Raw genomic sequence first — 20,402 nt, forward strand, 5'->3', positions numbered from 1 at the left:
TAGGTTCCTGAGTCTCTCTATGTTGCTAAGGCTGGTCTTGTACCTGTGTTCCCCCTGTCTCAGCATCCCAAGTGCGGGGGTTACAGGTGATTGCCACCACACCCAGCTGAGATCAAGATTTGGGATTTGGCAGCCAGGCACAGTGGGCAAGACTGTAATCCCCAGAACCCAGGGGGCTGAGGTAGAAGATAGGAAATTTAAAGCCAAGCTGGGCAACTTAGACCCATGTCACAATAAAATGAAAAGAGCTGAGGATGTAGCTCAATGGTGGAGCATACCCAGGTTCAATCTCCAGTTCCATATACCCATATACAGAAAAATTAAGCTGGATGTGATGGTACATGCCTGTAATCCTAGTACTTAGAAGGCTGAGACAGGAGGATCACAGGTTCAAGAACAGCCTCAGCAACTTAGCAAGGCTCTCAGCAACTTAGATAGACCATGTTCCTAAATAAAAAATAAGACTGGTATGGTGGTGCATACCTGTAATCTCAGTACTTGCAAGGCTGAAACAGGAGGAGCACAGGTTCGAAGCCAGTCTTAGCAACTTTGTGAGGCTCTCAGCAACTTGGTAAGACCCTGTTTCCAAATTTTAAAAAATAAATAAGTAAATGAAAAATAGGCTAGGGGCTGTATCTCAAAGGTAGAATGCCCCTGAATTCAACCCCCAGCACCACAAAAATAAATAAATAAATAAATAAATAAATAAATAAATAAATAAAAATAGAGCTGGAGGTATAGCTCAGAGGTAGAATGACAATTACAGAGTTGTTACATCAGTGGGGACTAAACTTGAGAGTAGACAGGATCTCCTTGGAGAGCCTCCAGGGTTAGCATGACGTTATAAAAGGTCTAGAGCTGAACCCTGAGGAGGAGCCCCTTGGAAGGGGCGGCAGAGGAAGAGGCGGACAGAAAGACAACAGGGACCAGAGCCTCACCAGAGGCTTCTTGCTGTACCTCCTTCATGTCCTCTCAGGCCGCAGCTTGTGTTCCTCCCCTGGAGCCAGGGCTCCTGTCCCCCAGCACAGACCCTCTCCTCTCCTACTAGAGAGTTCATCTTGCAAAGCTAATGGAATAATAAAGGCATTGACTGTGTTAACAAACGCCCAGGTCACAATGAGGCCTGTAATAGGAATTCATTTTGGAGGTCAGCACAGCTGTCAGAGGACAGTTTCTCCCCAGAGGCTCATTGGCTTATACAATGGCAGAAGCCGTCCTGCCCAGCATCAGAGATGACTGGAGAGAAATTAGTGCTGTGAGCATTGAGCTGGTGACCAGCCTAGGGTGGGGGAAGGGCTCAGCCTGAGATAGGTCAGAGAGGGGGAGCAAAGAGGGCACTGTGTCCCCTCCGATATGATTCAGATAATCTAGAAAGCCACCGTTGCCGCCACCAAACTGTTACCTCAGCAGGTAACACATCACCTGAACTTAACATCTCTCATCTTTCTTTCCTTTTTTTTTTTTATTTTTTTAATCCAGGGGCATTCTACCTCTGAGCTACACCCTCAGCCCTTTTGGTTTTTTCTTTTGTTTTTTGTTTTGATATAGGGTTTCACTAAGTTGCCCAGACTGACCTTGAACCTCTGCTCCTCCTGTCTTGGTCTCCCAAGTACTGAGATTACAGGCATGTGCTACTGTGTCTGGCAATCTCTATTTCTTTAAACCTCCAGTTTCACTGTAGAAATGTTTAAATGCTGAATGATTGTTTCACTTATTCTACAACCATAGACTAAGATCTTTTTACGTAGGACCTTTGTAGATAAATGCTGGGACTGTAGAGATAACATCACAATCAGTTTTCAGACACCCATGGGCTAGGCACAGAAGCAGAGTGACCGTGGATATAATGGAGACACAGGCCAAGTGCTATTAACATCCAGAAGAAAAACCAAGTCCTGGAAGGTTTCAGAAGGAATGTGAAACTTATGCAGGGTCTTAAAGTCTGCTTATGCATTTGCCAGGGAATAGAAGTGAAATCCAGGCGGAAGGAACAGCATAAGCCAAAACAAAGAGGCTGGTGTGCTGAGCTGATGATGCTTCCATATGCCTTGTTTATGGGTGGAGGGGAGCAGGAAATGGGCTAGACTGTGAAAGGCCTTGGATGTTATGCTAAGGAATTCGGACTGAGCTTAGAGAGCCAGCCAAATGAATAATACCTTTGGCTTGGGGTGTAGCACTCTCAGCTATTATCTGTCCTTAATACCGCACTTCCTTTTCAACACAACAGAGGAGGGTTTGAGATAAGACAGGAAGAATGACCAGCGGACAGAGAGTGGTGGGAGCAGGACACTGTCCTCTGAGAGTGTGTGAGAGCGGGCAGGGGAGCCTGGGTCCAGCCTGAAGTCTCAGTTCCACATCCATGTATGCCCTTGTCACTGATGCATAAGGCACAGTCCAGGGCCTCGGCTCTCATCCTACGTAAGCAGTGTCTCACTTAACGAAGCCAGCCCAGCTTTGAGGGAGGCCATGAGTAGAGCTGCCCACGAGGAGGAAGGACTTGTTACCTCTGCTCCAGAGGCCCACCTTGCCTGTGGGCCAGGGCCACGCTGCTGGACCACGGGTAGCCATACCTGATAGGCAGTGGCCTCCCGGCTACCCCAGGAGCAGGACAGAGCATGGCTCCTTCAACCCGGGTGGCCCAGAGGCCCCGGGAGCCAGTGTGTGAGGGAGAGAGCCCTGCTGGTTGACATTCTTTCTTCCTCTGACAGAGCGGACACCTTTCCTTCCTTTTCACTCACGAAGCCCTTTCTCCTTCTCGCAGACACCCTGAGGAACATCTCCACAGCCAGCCACGGCCCGCGCTCCTCCCCAGCGGAGCTCAGCAGCTGCAGTCAGCATCTGCTCCGAGAACGGAAGTCCTCGGCCCCGTCACACTCCAGCCAGCCGACCCTGTTCACCTTCGAGCCCCCCGTGTCGAGCCACATGCAGCCCGCGCTGTCCACCAGCGCGCCTCAGGAGTATCTCTACCTGCACCAGTGCATAAGCCGGAGGACGGAGAACGCGAGGTAGGAGCGGGCCCGGCCCAGAGTGAGTGACCACCATGGGAACTCATACCGGGTTTTTCATTTTAAAGATGAGGGAGGAATGTATTTTATCTTGTCAGGTAAACAAACCCATACATAACGAAAGAATTTTTTTGTTTATATAACCTTCACATTTTATTGGTGTCCTCATTGGGTTTCAGAGAAACAGCTCAGTATCAAAAATTATGCTCTGAAAGAGGTTTTGGTTTTTTATTTGATCTCTTTTTATTTGGGGGATAAAAGGCATTAGGACCTAGACTTTCAAAATTACAGAATAACAAAGTTATTATACTTGTTGGCCTTAAGAGAATGGCTATAAAAACATTAGCCAGGTGTGGTGGCACACATCTATAATCTCAGTACTTGGGAGGCTGAGACAGGGAGGTTACAGGTTTGAGGCCAGCCTTAGCAATTTAGTGAGACCCTGTTTCAAAATAAAAAATAAAATAAGGCTAGGGAATAGCTTGGAGGTAGAATGCCCCTGAATTAATCCCTAGCACCACAAAAAAAAAACTATTAAAAATTATTTAAAATTCAGTTTTGAATTTTTTGTGTCCTATGGCAGCCACATTTCAGTAGTCTCACAGGACTCGTGGCTACCTTACTAGGTAGTACAGATATAAAACCCTCTTTCTTTCTTTCTTTCTTTCTTTCTTTCTTCATTTCTTTCTTCCTTTCTTTCTTTCTTTCCTGAGGATTGAACACAAGGGCATTCTACCTCCAAGCTATACACCCAGCCTGATTTTATCTCTTATTTAGAAAAAGAGTTTCACTAGGTTGCTGAGAGCCTAAGATGCTGAGTCTTCCTGTCTCAGCCTCCCAAGTACAGGGATTACAAGCATGCACTCTCTTGGCAGCCTAAAACCTTTTAATCATGCTGAGCATGGTGTGTGATGCTGGGAATTGAATCAAGGGGCATTCCACCTCAGCTATACCCTATATTATTTTTTATTTGCAAATAAGGTCTTGCTAAGTTGCAGAAGCTATCCTCAAACCGACAGAACACACTTGTAATCCCCGCCCTTGGGAGGCTGAGACAGGAGGATCGCACAGGATCAAAGCCAACGTCAGCTACTTAGTGAGGCTCTCAGCAACTTAATGAGACCCTGTTTCCAAATAAAATATAAAATAGGTCTGGGGGTATAGTCCAGAGGTAGAAAGCCCCTGGGTTTCATGCCCAGTACCACAAAAAGATTAAAATAAGATAAACCTTTTAATCATCACAGAGATTTTCAGAGTGAGGACTCCTTGCTCTAGAATAATGGCCTTTGGTTTTCTAACACCATCAGCTCTCTCCAGGTGCAGAACCTGTGCTATGTTTATTTCCTTTTACTCACACTTTAGGAAACAGGAACACAGAGCAGATGGGCTTTGTCAGAGCTACTTCCCAATGGTTGCCAGAGTCAGCAGATTACAAATCCTGTTCTTAAACTAAATAATTTAGAAATTATCACATTCATAGTTTGAACATTAAGGTAGCTGTGTATGGTGGCACATGCCCGTAATCCCAGTACTTGGGAGGCAGAGACAGGAGGATCACAGGTTTGAGGCCAGCTTCAGCAATGTAGTGAGACGCTCAGCAACTTATTGAGACCCTGTTTCAAATAAAATAGAAAATAAACTAGGGCTGGAGGTGTAGCTCAGAGTTAGAATGCCCCTGAGTTCAACTCCCAGTACCATTAAAAGAGAAAATAATAATAAGGCAAAACCAGGCATGGTAGTGTTCACCTGTAATTCTAGAACTCGGTAGTCTGAGACAGGGGGATCAAAGGTTCAAGGCCAACTTCAGCATCTTAGGGAAACCCTGCTTCAAAAAAAATTATTACAAGGTTTGAGGGTGTAGCTTGGAGGTAGTAGAATGCCTCTGGGTTCAACCTCCAGTACCAAAAAATAAAAAAAAATAACTGAAATATTAAGGCAAAAATAGAAATGGTAAGCTGGGTATAGTGGCACGTGCTTGTAATGCTAGTACTTAGGAAACTGAGACAGGAGGATTGCAGGGGTGAAGACAGCCTCAGCGAGTAGTGAGGCCCTGTTTCAAAATAAAAATAAGGCTGGGGGTGTAGCTTAAAAGTAGAATGCCCCTGGATTCCATCCCCAGTAGCCCCCCCAAAAGAGAAATGGCTGTATTAATAGGAGCACTTCACAGTGTCTATGGGAATATTTTTAGGATGTCATTTGAACCAGAAAGATTAAAATACAGTCTAGATCATTTAGCTCCATTTTATGAAGTACTCACACTGTCTAACAGAGGACTCGAACTCAGTTCTGCTCCCGTGTACTCTTCTTTCTACCACTCTTATGGTTTTTCTGAATCAGTTACCACCACACAACACAGGGTCCCAGCAGTCTGAAGGCTGCCTTAAATACTCATTTACCCGAAGCAATAGGATTCATTCCTGTATGAACTTTCCCTGGTTTGTCCTGTGTCAATTTATGCATGAAGAGCTGAGTTCTAAAAATACACGATGTATTTGCCTAGATCTCTGCAGACCTGTGCATAGCACCCGATTCTCCTGAAGCAGACCAGAGAGGGGCCATGTGGGCTAAGGAAACGAAGTTAGAGTTCTTCCTCCTTCTTTGTGTTCTTGGGCCTCTTGTTTAATCTCCTTGACTTTCAATTCCCTTCTCTCTATAATAGGTAAAACTAAATCAAAGATCACGAGTAGCCATGGGAGCGCATACTTGGAATCCCTATACTTGGGAGGCTGAGATAGGAGGACTGCCAGTTTGAGGACAGCTTCTGCGACTTAGCAAGACCTTATTTGCAAATAAAAAATAAATTAGGTATAGCTTGGAGGTAGAATGCCCCTTGACTCAATCCCCAGCACCACACACATTAAAAAAAGGGGCACAAATGAACATAAAATAACAAAACATCAAGGGCCCCGTAGGAGATGCTCAGCAGGTGTCATTCTCTTTGGGTCCTATCCTCTTCTATTCCATGCATGGTAGCCTGGGAGTAGAGAACATGAGATCATAAAATCCTAAGTTTTTTTTCCCAGTACCAGAGACCCCCAACCCTATTTTTTATTCTTTATTTTGAAACAGAGACTCACTAAGGTGCAGAGGGCCTCACTAAGTAGTTGAAGCTGGCAGGAACCTGCGATCTTCCTGTTTCCTCTTCCCAAGTACTGGGATTACCAGCGTGCGCCACCACGCCCGGCAGTAAAACCCTAATTCTTATGAAAGACTAAGTGTACTTACTGTTAGTGCATGTGAAATACTCCTGGGTCTCATTAAAATGCTGCTTCTAGTTCTGTATGGCCGGGCTCAGTCCTGAGATCCTGACCTTCTGATAAATGCCAGCACAGCTTGTCTGCAGGTCACACTTTGAAGGCTTTGTCCAATATTAACGACCACCACTGCCTCACCCCCGTGACACTGTTCAGGCATCAGAGAACCATGTACATGTTTCTGCCTGAATTAGCAACTAGAGCCCACCCTCTACACCCTGCTGCCTTTGTTAACCTTCCTACCTAGAATTCATTACTTTTCTGAATTACTATAGCAGTTATCTTATCATCTCTGTCATAGCATTTGGGACTTTCTGCCTCTTACTACACATTTTTACATTAATATGTTGCTGCTATTTGAAGACAGGACCATCTTGGTTGCATAATAAACAGTGGAACAAATCCATGTTCTAGAGGGATACAACTCATCTACACCTGGGAAGCTGCTTTGTTGTGGGTCCTTGGTCAACTCATGGTCTTTTTCTCTGTATCTTTGTTTACATTTGTGTGAATGAGGGAAGAAGAGGATGATGAGCAGGGTCTCAGGGACATGCGCCACCATGCCTGGCTTATGTTAATTTTTTAATCAGTGGGTGAAAAATGGATATAATGGGTGAAGAAATTATGAATCTTGGGCGAGATATAGAAACGTGTGTGTGTGTGTGTGTGTGTGTGTGTGTGTGTGTGTGTGTTACTGGGGATTGAACCCGGTGCATTCTACCTCTGAGCTCTACTCCTAGGCCAATATTTTATTCTTCCTTTTGAAACAGGGTCTCACTAAGCTGCGGAGGGCTGGGGCTGGGCCACGAACCTGCAATCCTCCTGTCTCAGCCTCCATACTTGGATTACAAGTGTACACCACCACCCCCGGCTGAGATATAGAAACTCTGAGAAACAATGTAAGGCTTCAGATTCCACTAAGGCTCTTCAGTCTATGCTTCCCACTGGTTACAACTAAAAATTCTAGACAAAAGCCAACGTCTGAAGCCCAAAAACTCTGACCCGGACACAATGGCACACACCTGTAATCTCAGTACTTGGGAGACTGAGACAAGAGGATTGCAAGTTTAAGGCCAGGCTCAGCAACTTCATGAAACTTTGTCATAAAAATGCAAAATTTAAAAGGGCTGGGGATGTAGCTCGGTGGGAAAGTGCCAATGGGTGTCCCCAGTATCACACAAAATTAATTCATTAATTACACTCAAAGACTGCAAAATAAATGAAAGGAAGCAGATTGTGAAAGGGAGAAAACTTGGAGAATTATCTCAGAGGTGCAATTTCTCTCTCTATAGTGGATTTCATCACAAAGCGGCAGAGTGAGACAGAGAGGGTTTCCCAACCCTCAAGGAACCTCTCAAAGCAGAGAGGGTTTCACAAACCCTCAAGGAAACCCATCTTTACAGGTAGAGGAGTCAGAAGAGGAGCCTCATGAAGTTTGGAGAGAATTGGATATCCCAGAGTGGAGAGATCTGGAAAAGGGATCTCTAAATTTGGAGTATGAAACCACATAAATCTCCAGCTCACCTGGGTCTACACGTGTGGAACAGACCCACGCCGGCATAACAGGCTATGCCGACTGAACTGAGATCCAAACTACCACCCACAGAGGGAGACATAGAGTGTGCCATCTAAACCTAACCAGACTGATGCCCTGCAAAATAAAAACAGACATTTACAACAGCTGAGCATGGTGGCACATACCTGTAATACTTGTACTTGGACAGCTAAGATAGGAAGATCATAGGTTCAAGGCCAGCCTCAGAAATTTAGTAAGACCTTCCACAACTTAGTGAGACACTGTTTCAAAATAAAATAGGTTGGGGATGTATCTCAGAGGTAGACTGCCCTGGGGTTCAAACCCCAGTAACACCAAAACACAAAAAAAAACCCAAAAATCAACATTCAGGATATAATCCAGAATCTTTCCGCATATAAAGTACCTACAAAATGTAACCAGTTCTCAATGGAAGACATAAATACAAACCTTAAGGTAACTCAGATGTTGGAATTATTAGATTTTAAAGCCTCTGTTATAACAATATTGTACATGATAGAGGAAAACACACTTGAAATTAATGGAAAAGGGGGAAAAATATGAACCCAGAAATCAATCTCTGGTAAAAGTAGCCTTAGAACTAATAATAAAAAATGTTAAAATATTCTTAGATAATTGGGTATGGTAGTACACGCTTGTAATCCCAGTACTTGGGAGGCTGAGACAAGAGGATCATAGATTAATGGCCAGCCTCAGCAACTTGTCAGGCCCTCCACAACTTAGTGAGACCCTGTTTCAAAAGAAGGAATAAAATAGGGCTGGGAGTATAGCTCATAGGTAGCATGCTCCCAGGTTCAATCCCCAGTAACACACACACACACACACACACACACACACACACACACACACACCCTCATATAAAGAAAAATAAAATAATTTCCAGGAGAGACCTGCTAAATCAATGGTAAGTTCTTCAGGCTAAAGCAAGATATTATTAGAAGAAATTTGGAGCTTCAGGAATGAAGGAAAAAGATCAAACAAAAACCTTACCAATACAGTAAACCATCAAACCACAAAAATGAGTAAGAGAGAAAAGAATAAAGGTATTTGAAATGACAGGAGTACATCCTTACCTATCAATAATAACCCTGAATATAAATGGACTAAGTTCTCCCTTTAAAAGATACACACTATGCTGGGCGTGGTGGCACATGCTTGTAATCCTAGCATTTGGGAGGCTGAGACAGGAGGATCGTGGTTTAAGGACAGCCTTGAGCTCAAGTAAGTTCTTTTATTACCTTAGTGAGGCCCTCAGCAACTTAATGAGACCCTGTTTAAAGAATAAAAAGTAAGCATGAGGGTGTAGCTCAGAGGGAATTCCCCTGGGTTCAATCTCTGGTACCACAAAAAATAAATAAATACAAGATACACACTAGCTAGGTGTGGTGACTCATGTCTATAATTTCAGTACATGGGAGGCTGAGACAAGAGGATCACAGGTTCATAGCCAGCCTCCACAACTTAGACCCTGTTTGAAAATAAGGAATAAAATAGGGCTTGGGGGACTCGCGGAGGTAGCATGCCCTTGGGTTCAACCCCTAATACCACACAAGAAAGGGTTCAGGCTAGAGCTCAGAGGTAGAATGCTCCTAGTTTCAATCCCCAGCACCAAAACAAAAAAGGAGGAAGAGGAGGAGAAAGAAGAATATGGATTAAAAAAAAAAAAAAAAGACCCCACCGGGCTTGGAGACACATACTTTGTAATCCAAGTATTTGGGAGGCTGAGACAGGAGAAGCACAGATTCACAGCCAGCCTCAGCAACTTGTGAGGCCCTCCACCACTCAGTGAGACCCTGTTTCAAAATAAAGAACAAAATAGGGCTGAGGGCAAAGCTCAGAGGTAGAATGCACTTGGGTTCAATTCCCAGTAAAACACACACACAGAGTGATATGCTGCCCATAAGAAGCTCACTTTACCAGAAAAGAAACACACAACTTTAAGTGAAAGAATGGAAAGTGATTTTCCAAGCAAATAGAAATTTAAAGCAAACAGGGATGCTTGTGATCATCTAAGTCAGAAACTGTACAAGACAAGGAATTTCATTATTTAGTGATTAAGAAATCAATATAAGAAGGCATAAATCTAAATGTATATGTACTCAATTTCAGAGCACCATTTTTTGAAACAGGGTCTCACTGAATTGTGCAGTGCCTCAACAAGTTGCTGAGGCTGGCTTCGAACTTGCAATCCTCCCATCTCAGCTTCTCAAGTACTGGGATTACAAGCATTTGCCACATCGCCCAGTTCAGAGCACCCAGTTTTATAAAAATAAGCACTATTTGCCTAACGGGATAGATAAGCTCCAGTATTATAATAGTGGGGGACTTCAACACCCCACTCTCATCAATAGACAGATGATTCAAACAAAAAAAAAAAATCAAAGAAACATTAGAATTAAAGTACACATTAGATAGACTTAACAGACATTTACAGAATAGTCCACCCAACAGTTAAAGAACACACATTATTTCCATCAACACATGGAACTTTTTCTAGGCTAGACCATATTTTAGGCCACAAAACATTTTTTTTTCATTGCTGTGTATGGAACCCTAGGGCCTTCTACTACTGGGCTACACTCCCAGACCTATTTTTAGACTTTATTTGGAAACAGGGTCTCACTAAGTTGCTGAGGGCCTCACTAAGTAGCTGAGGCTGGCTTTAAACCCGCGCAATCCTCCTGTCTCAGCCTCAAGTACTGGGATTACAAGCGTGCGCCACCACGCCCGGCTCACAAAACAAATTTTAAAAATTAAAATTATATTCTTTAGCATTGCTGATCACAATGGAATGACATCAAAAGAAGAAAAAAATTATTTTTTGTGATGCTGGAAATTGAACCCAGGGGCATTCTACCTCCAAGCTGGACCCCCAGCCCTATTTTTTCATTCATTTTTTTATTTATTCATTTATTTTTATGATACTGGAGGTTGAACCCAGGGGCATTCTACCTCTAAGTTATACCCCCCCTACTCCTATTTTATTTATTTTTACTTATTTATTCATTTATTTCTTTTCTTTGGAAACAGAGTCTCACTAAGTTGCTGAGGCTGGCTTTGAACCTGCAATCCTCCTGTCTCAGCCTCCCAAGTACTAGGATTACAGGTGTGCACCACCACGCCTGGCTCTTAGATTTTAGAAATTACACAAATCAAGCCGGGCGTGGTGGTGCACGCTTGTAATCCCTGCACTTGGGAGGCTGAGACAGGAGGATCGCACAGGTTTGAAGCCAGCCTCAGCTACTTAATGAGGCTCTCAGCAACTTAGTGAGACCCTGTTTCCAAATAAAATATATATTTTTAAAAAAAGGTCTGGGAGTATAGCCTGGAGGTAGAAAGCCTCTGGGTTCCACCCCCAGTACCACAAAAAAAAAAATTATACAAATCATGATGATTGAACAGTCGGGGAACCTAGCCAGATGTGGTGGTGTGCACCTGTAATTCCTGTACTTGGGAGGCTGAGACAGGAAGAGCATTGATTCATAGCCTTAGCAACTTAGTAAGGCTCTCAGCAACTTGATGAGACCCTGTTTCCAAATAAAAAATAAGAGGACTGGGATTGTAGTTCGGAGGTAGAATGCCCCTGGGTTCAATCCCTGGTAAAACACACACACACACACACACACACACACACACACACACACGATCATTCACCATATCCACTTAGTTTTATCCAGGTGATTCAAGGATAGTTCAACATACATAAATGAACAAACATAATGCAGCATATCAACAGAGTGAAGCATAAACTCATATTATCATCTCCATAGATTTTTTTTAAAGCAGTAGATAGAGCCAGGCATGATGGTGCACACTTGTAATCCCAGTACTTGGGAGGCTGAGACAGGAGGATCGCACAGGTTCGGAACCAGCCTCAGCTACTTAGTGAGGCTCTCAGCAACATAGTGAGACCCTGTTTTCAAATAAAATATAAAATAAGTCTGGGAGTATAGCCCAGAGATAGAAAGCCCCTAGGTTCCATCCCCAGTACTGCCAAAAAAAAAATTATATATATATATATATATATGAGAGAGAGAGAGAGAGAGAAAGAGGAGAGATATAGTTATGAATTGGGAGACCCAATATTAGTAAAATGGCAGTTCTTTCCAAATTGATCTGTAGATTCAACACAACCCAAGTAAAAATTCCAGCAAGTTTTTCATAGATATTGATAAATCAACTCTAAAGTGTATGTGAAAACACAAACAACGTAGAATAGCCAAAGTAATTTTTGTGTGTGGGTCTGGGATGGGGCATCAACCTCCAAACTACACTCCCTGCCCTATTTTTCATTCTTTATTTTGAAACAAGGCCTCACTACGTTGCGGAGGGCCTCACTAAATAGCTAAGGCTGTCTGCAAACTGCGATCCTCGGGTCTCCACCTCCCAAATGCTGGGATTACAAGCATGCGCCACCACTCCCGGCAGCCAAAGTAATTTTTTTAAAGAATGACAAAGTTAGAGGATTTATTCTACCTGATTTTAAGACTTCCTATCCACTGGACGTCAGGACACTTCCTGTTGTTGAAAGGATAAGCATAGATCACTGAACAGATAACAAATCAAGGGAAATACATCTGTACAGATGCTTTTCCATTTGTCGTGGTGTTATGGCCCCATAAACCCGTAAGTTGAAAATACCCAAAGATTTAAATACATTTACTACATCTAACCTGCTGGCCACCATAGCTTAGCAGCACAGTCCACTGAGTGGATTGTTAGCCGTCATGATTGTGTGTCTTCCTGGGAGCTGCCGGCATTACAAGACAGTGACACTCAGCAGATCACTGGCCCAGAACTCAAAGTCCAGTTGGAATGTATATTGGTTTTGCACCATCATAAAGTCAAAACATCCTAAGTCAAACTAAGGAGCCTTCTATATTTCTTTCTAACAAAGTTGCCATTGGAAAAAGCAAAGTCTTTTCAACAAATGTTGCTGAAATAGCTGGATAATCATACAGGAATGATTTTATAAAGAATAGTAACCCTTAAATCATATCACAACGCTCAAAAATTAATTCAGAGTAGGTGTGGTCGTAAAATGGCAGTTCTTTCCCAGTACCCCCCCAAATAAATAAATAAATGAAAGGTTTGACGATCTTCTTACTGGGTTATAAAAGTTCTTTACATAATTAGAAACAAATCCTTTGCCAGATATGTATTTTGAATATTTTCTCATGTCCTGGGACTTACCACTTTGCTTTCTTACTGGAGTTTTTTTCAACAGCAAAAGTTTTAATTTTGATAATTCTACTTTATCCTCTTTTCTCTTATATGATTTCTCAGCATTTTATGTCTTATATAAAAATACTTAAGTAGGTGTGATGGTGCACACCTGTAATCTCAGTACTTGGAGACAGGAGGATTGCAGGTTCAAGACCAGCCTTAGCAACTTAGTGAAACTCTCAGCAACCTAGCGAGACCTTGTTTCTAAATAAAAAATAAAATAAAAAGGGTTGAGGTTATAGCTTGGAAGTAGAATGCTCTGAATTCAATCACCAGTACTACCAAAAAAAAAAACAAAAAACAAACAAACAAACAAAAAATTTTGCTTGAGTTGCTGAGACTGGCCTCGAACATGTGATCTTCTTGCTTCCACCTCCAAGTACTGGGATTTACAGACATGTAGCACCATACCTGGCCAATAATGGATAAAAGATTCGAACAGACATACACACACACACACACACACACACACACACACACACAAAGCCTGGCTTATTTGTTATTACTTTACTCGAATAGCCAATATTCTTTCAAGTACTAAATAGCATGCATTCCTACTAAAATAAAATTCCTACTAAAAATCCAGGTCTTCAACTGAGTTAAAATAATTTTTTGTGTGTAGTACTAGGGGTGAAACCCAGGGCCATTCTACTTCCAAGCTATGCTCCAGCCCTATTTTTTATTCTTTATTTTGAAACAGGATCTCATTGAGTTGCAAAGAGCCTCACTAAGCAGCTGAGGCTAGCCACGAAACACAATCCTCCTGTTTCAGCTTCCCAAATGCAGGATTACAAGTGTGCCGCGCCCAGTGAGTTAAAATAATTTGTTATTCAGGAAAGCATTTATTGGGCTGAGCATGGTAGCAAATGCCTGTAATCCCAGTACTTGAGAGGCTGAGACAAAAGGATTGCAGGTTCAAAGCCAACCTCAGCAACTAGCAAGGCTTTGTCTCCAAATAAAAAATAAACTACCCCAATATGATGTATGAATATAATGTACCAATAAAAAATTAAAAAAATAAACTAGGCCTGGGAGTATAGCTCAGAAGTAGAATGTCCTTGGGTTTAATCCCTAGCGGAAGGAAGGAAGGAAGGAAGGAAGGAAGGAAGGAAGGAAGGAAGGAAGGACTTATTGCCCAAGGAAGTAGTTTTGAACTAAAAGTATCAAGACAGAGTTCTTTTGTCTTTTAAAGACAAATTAGTTTCACTTGATTTATTTTTGTCCTCCAGCCTCTGGTACTATTTCAGATAGTGTGTCTTATTTCAAGGAGGTTCTTAAGCCTGTTACAGGTGATACACTGATGCAAGTCTTGAAAATCCACAGTTCTGGTAAAGGTTGGAGGAGTGAAATTTGAAGGGATGAGATTTTACCATCACTGACCTAGCAGCAGGATGCTATAGAAAGATAGTGGAGAAAAGGCAAAATTAGAAATGTGAGCAGGGAACTTATCCACAGTTATTAATTTCCAAGGCTTCCCTGACTCTAGAGAGAAGATGGGCTCAAAATTACAGTCAAAAAGGCTTGAGAGCCAGATAAGATGCCACAGGCCTGTGACTTTGGGTACTTGGGAGGCTGAGACAGGAGGATCACAGGTTCAAGAAAAGCCTCAGCAAGTCGTGACACTATCACCAACCTAGCAAGACCCTGTTGCAAAATAAAAAAAATAAAATAGGGCTGAGGAGCCGGGGCTTGGTGGCTCACGCTTGTAATCCCAGCATTCAGGAGGTGGAGACTGGATGGTCGTAGTTGGCAGACAACCTCAGCTACTTAGTGAGGCCCTCTGCAACTTAGTGAGACCCTGTTTCAAAATAAAGAATAAAAAAACAGGGCAGGGGGTATAGCTTGGAGGTTAAATGCCCCTGGGTTCCATCCCCAGACCCGCAAAAAAAAAAAAAAAAATAGGGCTGAGGATGTAGCTTGAAAGTAGAATGCCCTGGGTTCATTTCCTAGACACACACACATACACACACACACAGGTTTGAGATACAAAGATCATCTCAGTTTTTTTGTTTTGTTTTGTTTTTTTTTTTTTTTTTTTTTTTTTTTTGGTGGTACTGGGGTTCCTGGAGGCCCTTCTACCTCCAGGCTACACTCCCAGACCTGTTTTATGCTTTTTTATTTTTGGAAACAGGGTCTCTTAAGCCAGCGGGGCTGGCTTCGAACCTGCGCAATCCTCCTGTCTCCGCCTCCCAAGCGCGCGCCACCACGCCCGGCTCAGCTTTTAAGTGCTAGGGCTGGAAGCAGGGCCACCTCCTCATGCTAGGAATCGCGCTACCACTGAGCCACACCCTTTTAGCCCTGTCTCATCTCTTAGAGACTGTGAGTAACACCGTTTTCTAAATTTTCTTTATTCACAAGAAAGACCAGTTAGGACGGGTCAAATGCAGGAGAATGGGCCAAATAACCTATGATGATTACCAGCAGCGCCCAGGGCTGTGGCTCCGTGGCAGAGGGATCACTTAGAGTACACAAGGCCCAGGGCCCAGTCCCCAGCACAGCACGCATGCACGCCAGCCACAGAACCCTAAATGGCAGTTAATCTACTTATAAGCATTTGTATACTAGTTTTCTCTTCAATGAGAAACAAATCTGTTAAAAATCAAACTGGGCCCTTCGCATGTATGGATATAATCTAGTAGTAGGGTAGAAAACAAAATCATGATGTAATATGGAACATAACACTATATGAAAATGTGCAAAAGAGCAAGTGTGAAGTGGCCCGAGAAATCAGGAAGCCATTTCTAAAAGCCAAGGGAGGGCCTGGGGTTCAAAGACCAACACGGAGCCGGGCGTGGTGGCGCACGCTTGTGATCCCCGCGCTTGGAAGGCGGAGACAGGAGGATCGCGCAGGTTCGAAGCCAGCCACGCACGCTGGCTTAGGAGACCCTGTTTCCAAATAAAAATATAAAATAGGTCTGGGAGTGTAGCCCGGAGGTAGAAGGGCTTCCAGGAACCCCAGTACCACCAAAAAAAAAAAAAAAAAGACCAACACGGACCCAAGAGGTAGTGCGGTGGCTCCTGTCACCAGCAGCCTTGAGAGCAGCAAGAGCCAGCAGGAAAGGGACACGGGCTGCTGCCTTGCCAGTGTATTTCCTCCCCAACTTCTCTTTGTCTCCAGGGACCTCCCCGCCAACTCTGCCACTTACTGTTCTCCTCATCTGAGGTGCAGGGCAATACGCAGCTCTCGGGACTGTGAGGATGGAAAGTGAGATCACAGGCCACACACCTGGCACACTGTCTTACTTATTTTAGGCTGCTTTGATCACTGTGGCCCCAAAGGAAAGCCCCTCTGCAGATCCACTGCCTCCAGGGATTGAACCCACAGCAGCACTTCGGGACCTCCTGGGACCAGACCGCAGTTAAGATTCCCATGAAAGTAGGAAAGCCACTGTGCCTCTGAGTACTGGATTTCTCTCTTTTTATGTGTGTGTGGCGGGTGCTGGGGATGGAACCTCAGGCTTCGTGGAGATTGGGTGCGTGCTCTGCACTGAACTCCATGCCTAACTCTCTCTTGATTCCTGTCCAAAGGTTGCACACACTGGTGTAGTTTGAGCAGGGGAACCAGAGACCTGGGGACTAGAATGGGTTCTCCTGCCATGGAATATATAACTTTGGGCAAGTGTCTTCCTTTGTTCAACTTCTCTTCCCTGATTATTAAAGTAACAATCAGTCCCCGCAACCTGCATCAGTATTGTCTGCCAGGCCCTGTGCCAGGGTCAGGATGTGGCCCCTGCCATCCAGAGAACAAGGTCTGGCAGAAGTGGAAAGACGCTGAGAAAAATAACAAACACAAGGCAGAGAAATGAAGTCCAGCATGGTGAGCCACACTTGAAATCCTAGTACTTGAGAGGCTGAGACAAGAGGATCCCAAGTTTGAGACCAGCCTGGACAACTCAGCGAAACCCTAGAGCCGGGTGTGATGGTCACACATGTAATCCAGTACCTGGGAGGCTGAAACAGGAGGATCGTGGGTTTGTGGCCAGACTCAGCTACTTAGGCTCTCCACAACTTAGTGAGACCCCCGTTTCAAAAATAAAGAATAAAGAATAGGGATGTTGGTGTAGCTTGGAGGTAGAATGCCCCCGGGTTCAATCCCCAGTAAGCACACACACACACACACACACACACACACACACACACACACAACTTAAAAATGTTTAAAAATGGGCAGAGAATGGCGAGTGTTAGCACCGAAGCACGGGGCGCCGTGGGAGCCAAGGGCTTGGTGTGCATGACGAGGAAGACTGGTGCTCCTGCGCCTCTGTGAGGTGAAAGGCTTCTTTGGGGCTTTGGGTGTGGATACATCAAGAGCACTGCAAGGAGAGGCGAGCGCGGGAAGCCCAGGGCTGGGGGCGAGGTCACGCGGGATGAGGTGGGGTGACACACCAGGCCCATGGGCTAGAGAGGAGGCCACCGGGAGAGGCAAGCCAGGGCGCGGGTTAGTGGGTTCCGAAGAGGACAGGTTTCAATCTGTCGGTCCACAGGTTTGGCACTTTCTGTATTCATTTGTTTTCCCGTCACTTGTTGGTTCACTGCGTTCATCATTCAGTACATGGCGCACACTCACCTGGTGCCGAGGAAGCAAGGTGTAAGATGGTTTGTTTCCTTGAGGAAGTGGATCCAACGGAGAAGAGAGGTAACGGTGGTGTGTAACGCAGGCAGCAGATGCGCCTGCCCGAGAACAGCGTTAAGCAAGTGACTGGTTGTGCTCAGAGGTAGGGGACAAGAAACTGCTTTAAGAGATGGAGTTAAGCTGAATTTGAGGGGTTAGGAGATTGCCAGACCGGAGCACGAGGCCCTCCAGGCTCAGCAAATAACACAACAAAGCCCAGAGGTTCCACAGCGTGGGGCCTGACAGGGATACTGTGACTATTCCTTTGGGTTCAAGTACATCCTAGAGCCCAGAGGGACTGAGGAGGGAAGGTGAATGAGGAGCTGGAATAAACCTCAGGAGTCCTTCAGTATTGAGGCGTTGATAAAGTATCCAAGATGGGTGAGCAGGCAAGTTGGGAAAGTAAATAGAGGTAGGATATAAAGGATTAGAGCGGCCCCGAGGAGATAAAAAGGAGACTTAATACTGCTCCCTCATTAGGCCAGAAGAGAAATTAGGAGAAACCGAATAGGACTGGATTCTGTAGGACCTGATGGGTTAGTGAGTGAGAAATCAGAATGTGGGTAACTCCGGTTTCTGGCTTTTCTCCCAAGACCAGACAGTCAGGAGAATTAGATTTCAGAAGGAAGATGATGAATCTATTCTTGAATGTGTTCAAGTTGCAGGACACCTGTCATCTTCTCCCTATCCCCATTCCCACCTTAAAATCTTCCAGAGGGCCAGATACCATGACACATGCCTGTCATCCTAGTACTTGGGAGGCCAAGACGGGATCCCAAGTCCAAGGGCAGCCTGAACAGCATAGCGAGACGCTCAGTAACCTAGTGGACCCTGCTTCAAAACAAAAAAATGAAAAGGGCCTCGGGCTGTAGCTCAGAGATAGAATGCCCTGGTTAAAGTCCCAGTACCAAAAAATATATAGATATGACAGAAGCTTCCTGCTCCCTGAAGCCCTGGCCTGGTCATTACACTGCCATCTCAGCCAGACCTTTTTTGCTGCTGCTGCTGCTGCTGCTGCTACTGCTTTCTCTTCCTCCTCCTCCTCCTCCTCCTCCTCCTCCTAGTCTTCATCGTCGTCGTCGTCGTCGTCGTCCTCCTCCTCCTCCTCCTCCTCCTCCTCCTAGTCTTCATCGTCGTCGTCGTCGTCGTCGTCCTCCTCCTCCTCCTCCTCCTCCTCCTCCTCCTAGTCTTCATCGTCGTCGTCGTCGTCCTCCTCCTCCTCCTCCTAGTCTTCATCGTCATCGTCGTCGTCGTCGTCCTCCTCCTCCTCCTCCTCCTCCTAGTCTTCATCGTCATCATCGTCGTCGTCCTCCTCCTCCTCCTCCTCCTCCTCCTAGTCTTCATCGTCGTCGTCGTCGTCGTCGTCGTCCTCCTCCTCCTCCTCCTCCTCCTCCTCCTAGTCTTCATCGTCGTCGTCGTCCTCCTCCTCCTCCTCCTCCTCCTCCTCCTCCTAGTCTTCATCGTCGTCGTCCTCCTTCTTCTTCTTTCCTCTTCCTCTTTTTCTTCTTGGGAGGCTGAGATAGGAAGATCACATACTGGCTAGGCAAATGCTGTAGCATTGAACTACATCTCCAGTTAATTTATTTTTATTTATTTATTTGGTGGGGGTGCTGGGGATTGAACCCAGGGGTATTCTACCTCCAAGCTATACCCCAGCCTTATTTTATTATTTCTATTTGGAAACAGGATCTGAGTTGCTGAGGCTAGTCTCGAACCTGTGATCCTCCTGTCTCAGCCTTCCAAGTACCGGGATTACAAACATGCACTACCAAGCCCAGCTTGGTATATTTTTTTTTATTTTTTATTTTTGGTGGTACTGGGGTTCCTGGAAGCCCTTCTACCTCTGGGATACACTCCCAGACCTATTTTATGTTTTTGTTTTTTTTTTTGTTGTTGTTGTTTTTTTTTTGGAAACAGGGTCTCCTAAGCCAGCAAGGCTGGCTCCGAACCAGCGCCATCCTCCTGTCTCCGCCTCCCAAGCATGGGGATTACAAGCGTGCGCCACCACGCCCGGCTAGTTTATTTTTTTTTAATTGGCAGATACTATTTTGTGATTTTTATTGTTGTCTACAATGATATTTTAAAGTATATATATTTTTTAATGCAGCTAACATTTGTATTACCTCACCTAGTTCTCATTTTTGTGTTGAGAATACATAACATCTACTCTGTATTTTTCAAGAACATAGTATGTCATCATTAAGTTAGTCATGATGCAGTTATGTGTCCTTTAACCGTCTCCCCCACCCCACCCCACCCACCCAGGCTCTGGTAATCGCCATTGCACTCTGCTTCTGTGAGCTCAACTTTTCTGGATTCCACATCCGAGTGAGGTCATGTGGTATTTGCCTTTCTTTCAACCTTCCCTCTTAACACGCTTCCTCCAGCCACGTGGCTCACGGGTCCCTGAGCTTGCCCATTGTGTTCTACGTCTTTGTGCCAACAACTAGAATACCTCTTCCTTTTCCTGCCCCCCACCCCATTCCAGACCCACCCAGATGTAACATCTTCAAGGAAATCTTCCCTGACATTCTCTACCACCACCCTGGCTTGGGTTGGGGTAAACCCATCAGCAGCCATGTACTCACCCCTGCTGGACAGCAGTGATTTTCAGGTGTGACCTCCTCCACTATGGTGACATCCCTCCTACACACACATACACACACACACACACACACACACACACACACACACACTCTGCAGGCGACATTTCTGTACCAACTGTGTCTGGCCTAGACAGAAAGTAGGGT

At 44.7% G+C, this 20,402-nt stretch overlaps 1 protein-coding gene across 1 annotated transcript in view; it reads left to right on the forward strand.

The window, feature by feature from the left end:
- Positions 1-20,402, forward strand: part of GAB2 (GRB2 associated binding protein 2) — a gene marked incomplete at both ends in the record, with an annotated part of 168,907 nt that overhangs the window by 136,975 nt on the left and 11,530 nt on the right. The window contains one exon of the mRNA XM_080718109.1: positions 2,762-3,005. Coding sequence (XP_080574235.1) covers positions 2,762-3,005 — 244 coding nt within the window. The remainder of the gene's footprint in view (positions 1-2,761; positions 3,006-20,402) is intronic.

Source organism: Muscardinus avellanarius (genome assembly GCF_963383645.1).
Source record: "Muscardinus avellanarius genome assembly, chromosome: 1".
NCBI classification, from domain to species: domain Eukaryota; kingdom Metazoa; phylum Chordata; class Mammalia; order Rodentia; family Gliridae; genus Muscardinus; species Muscardinus avellanarius.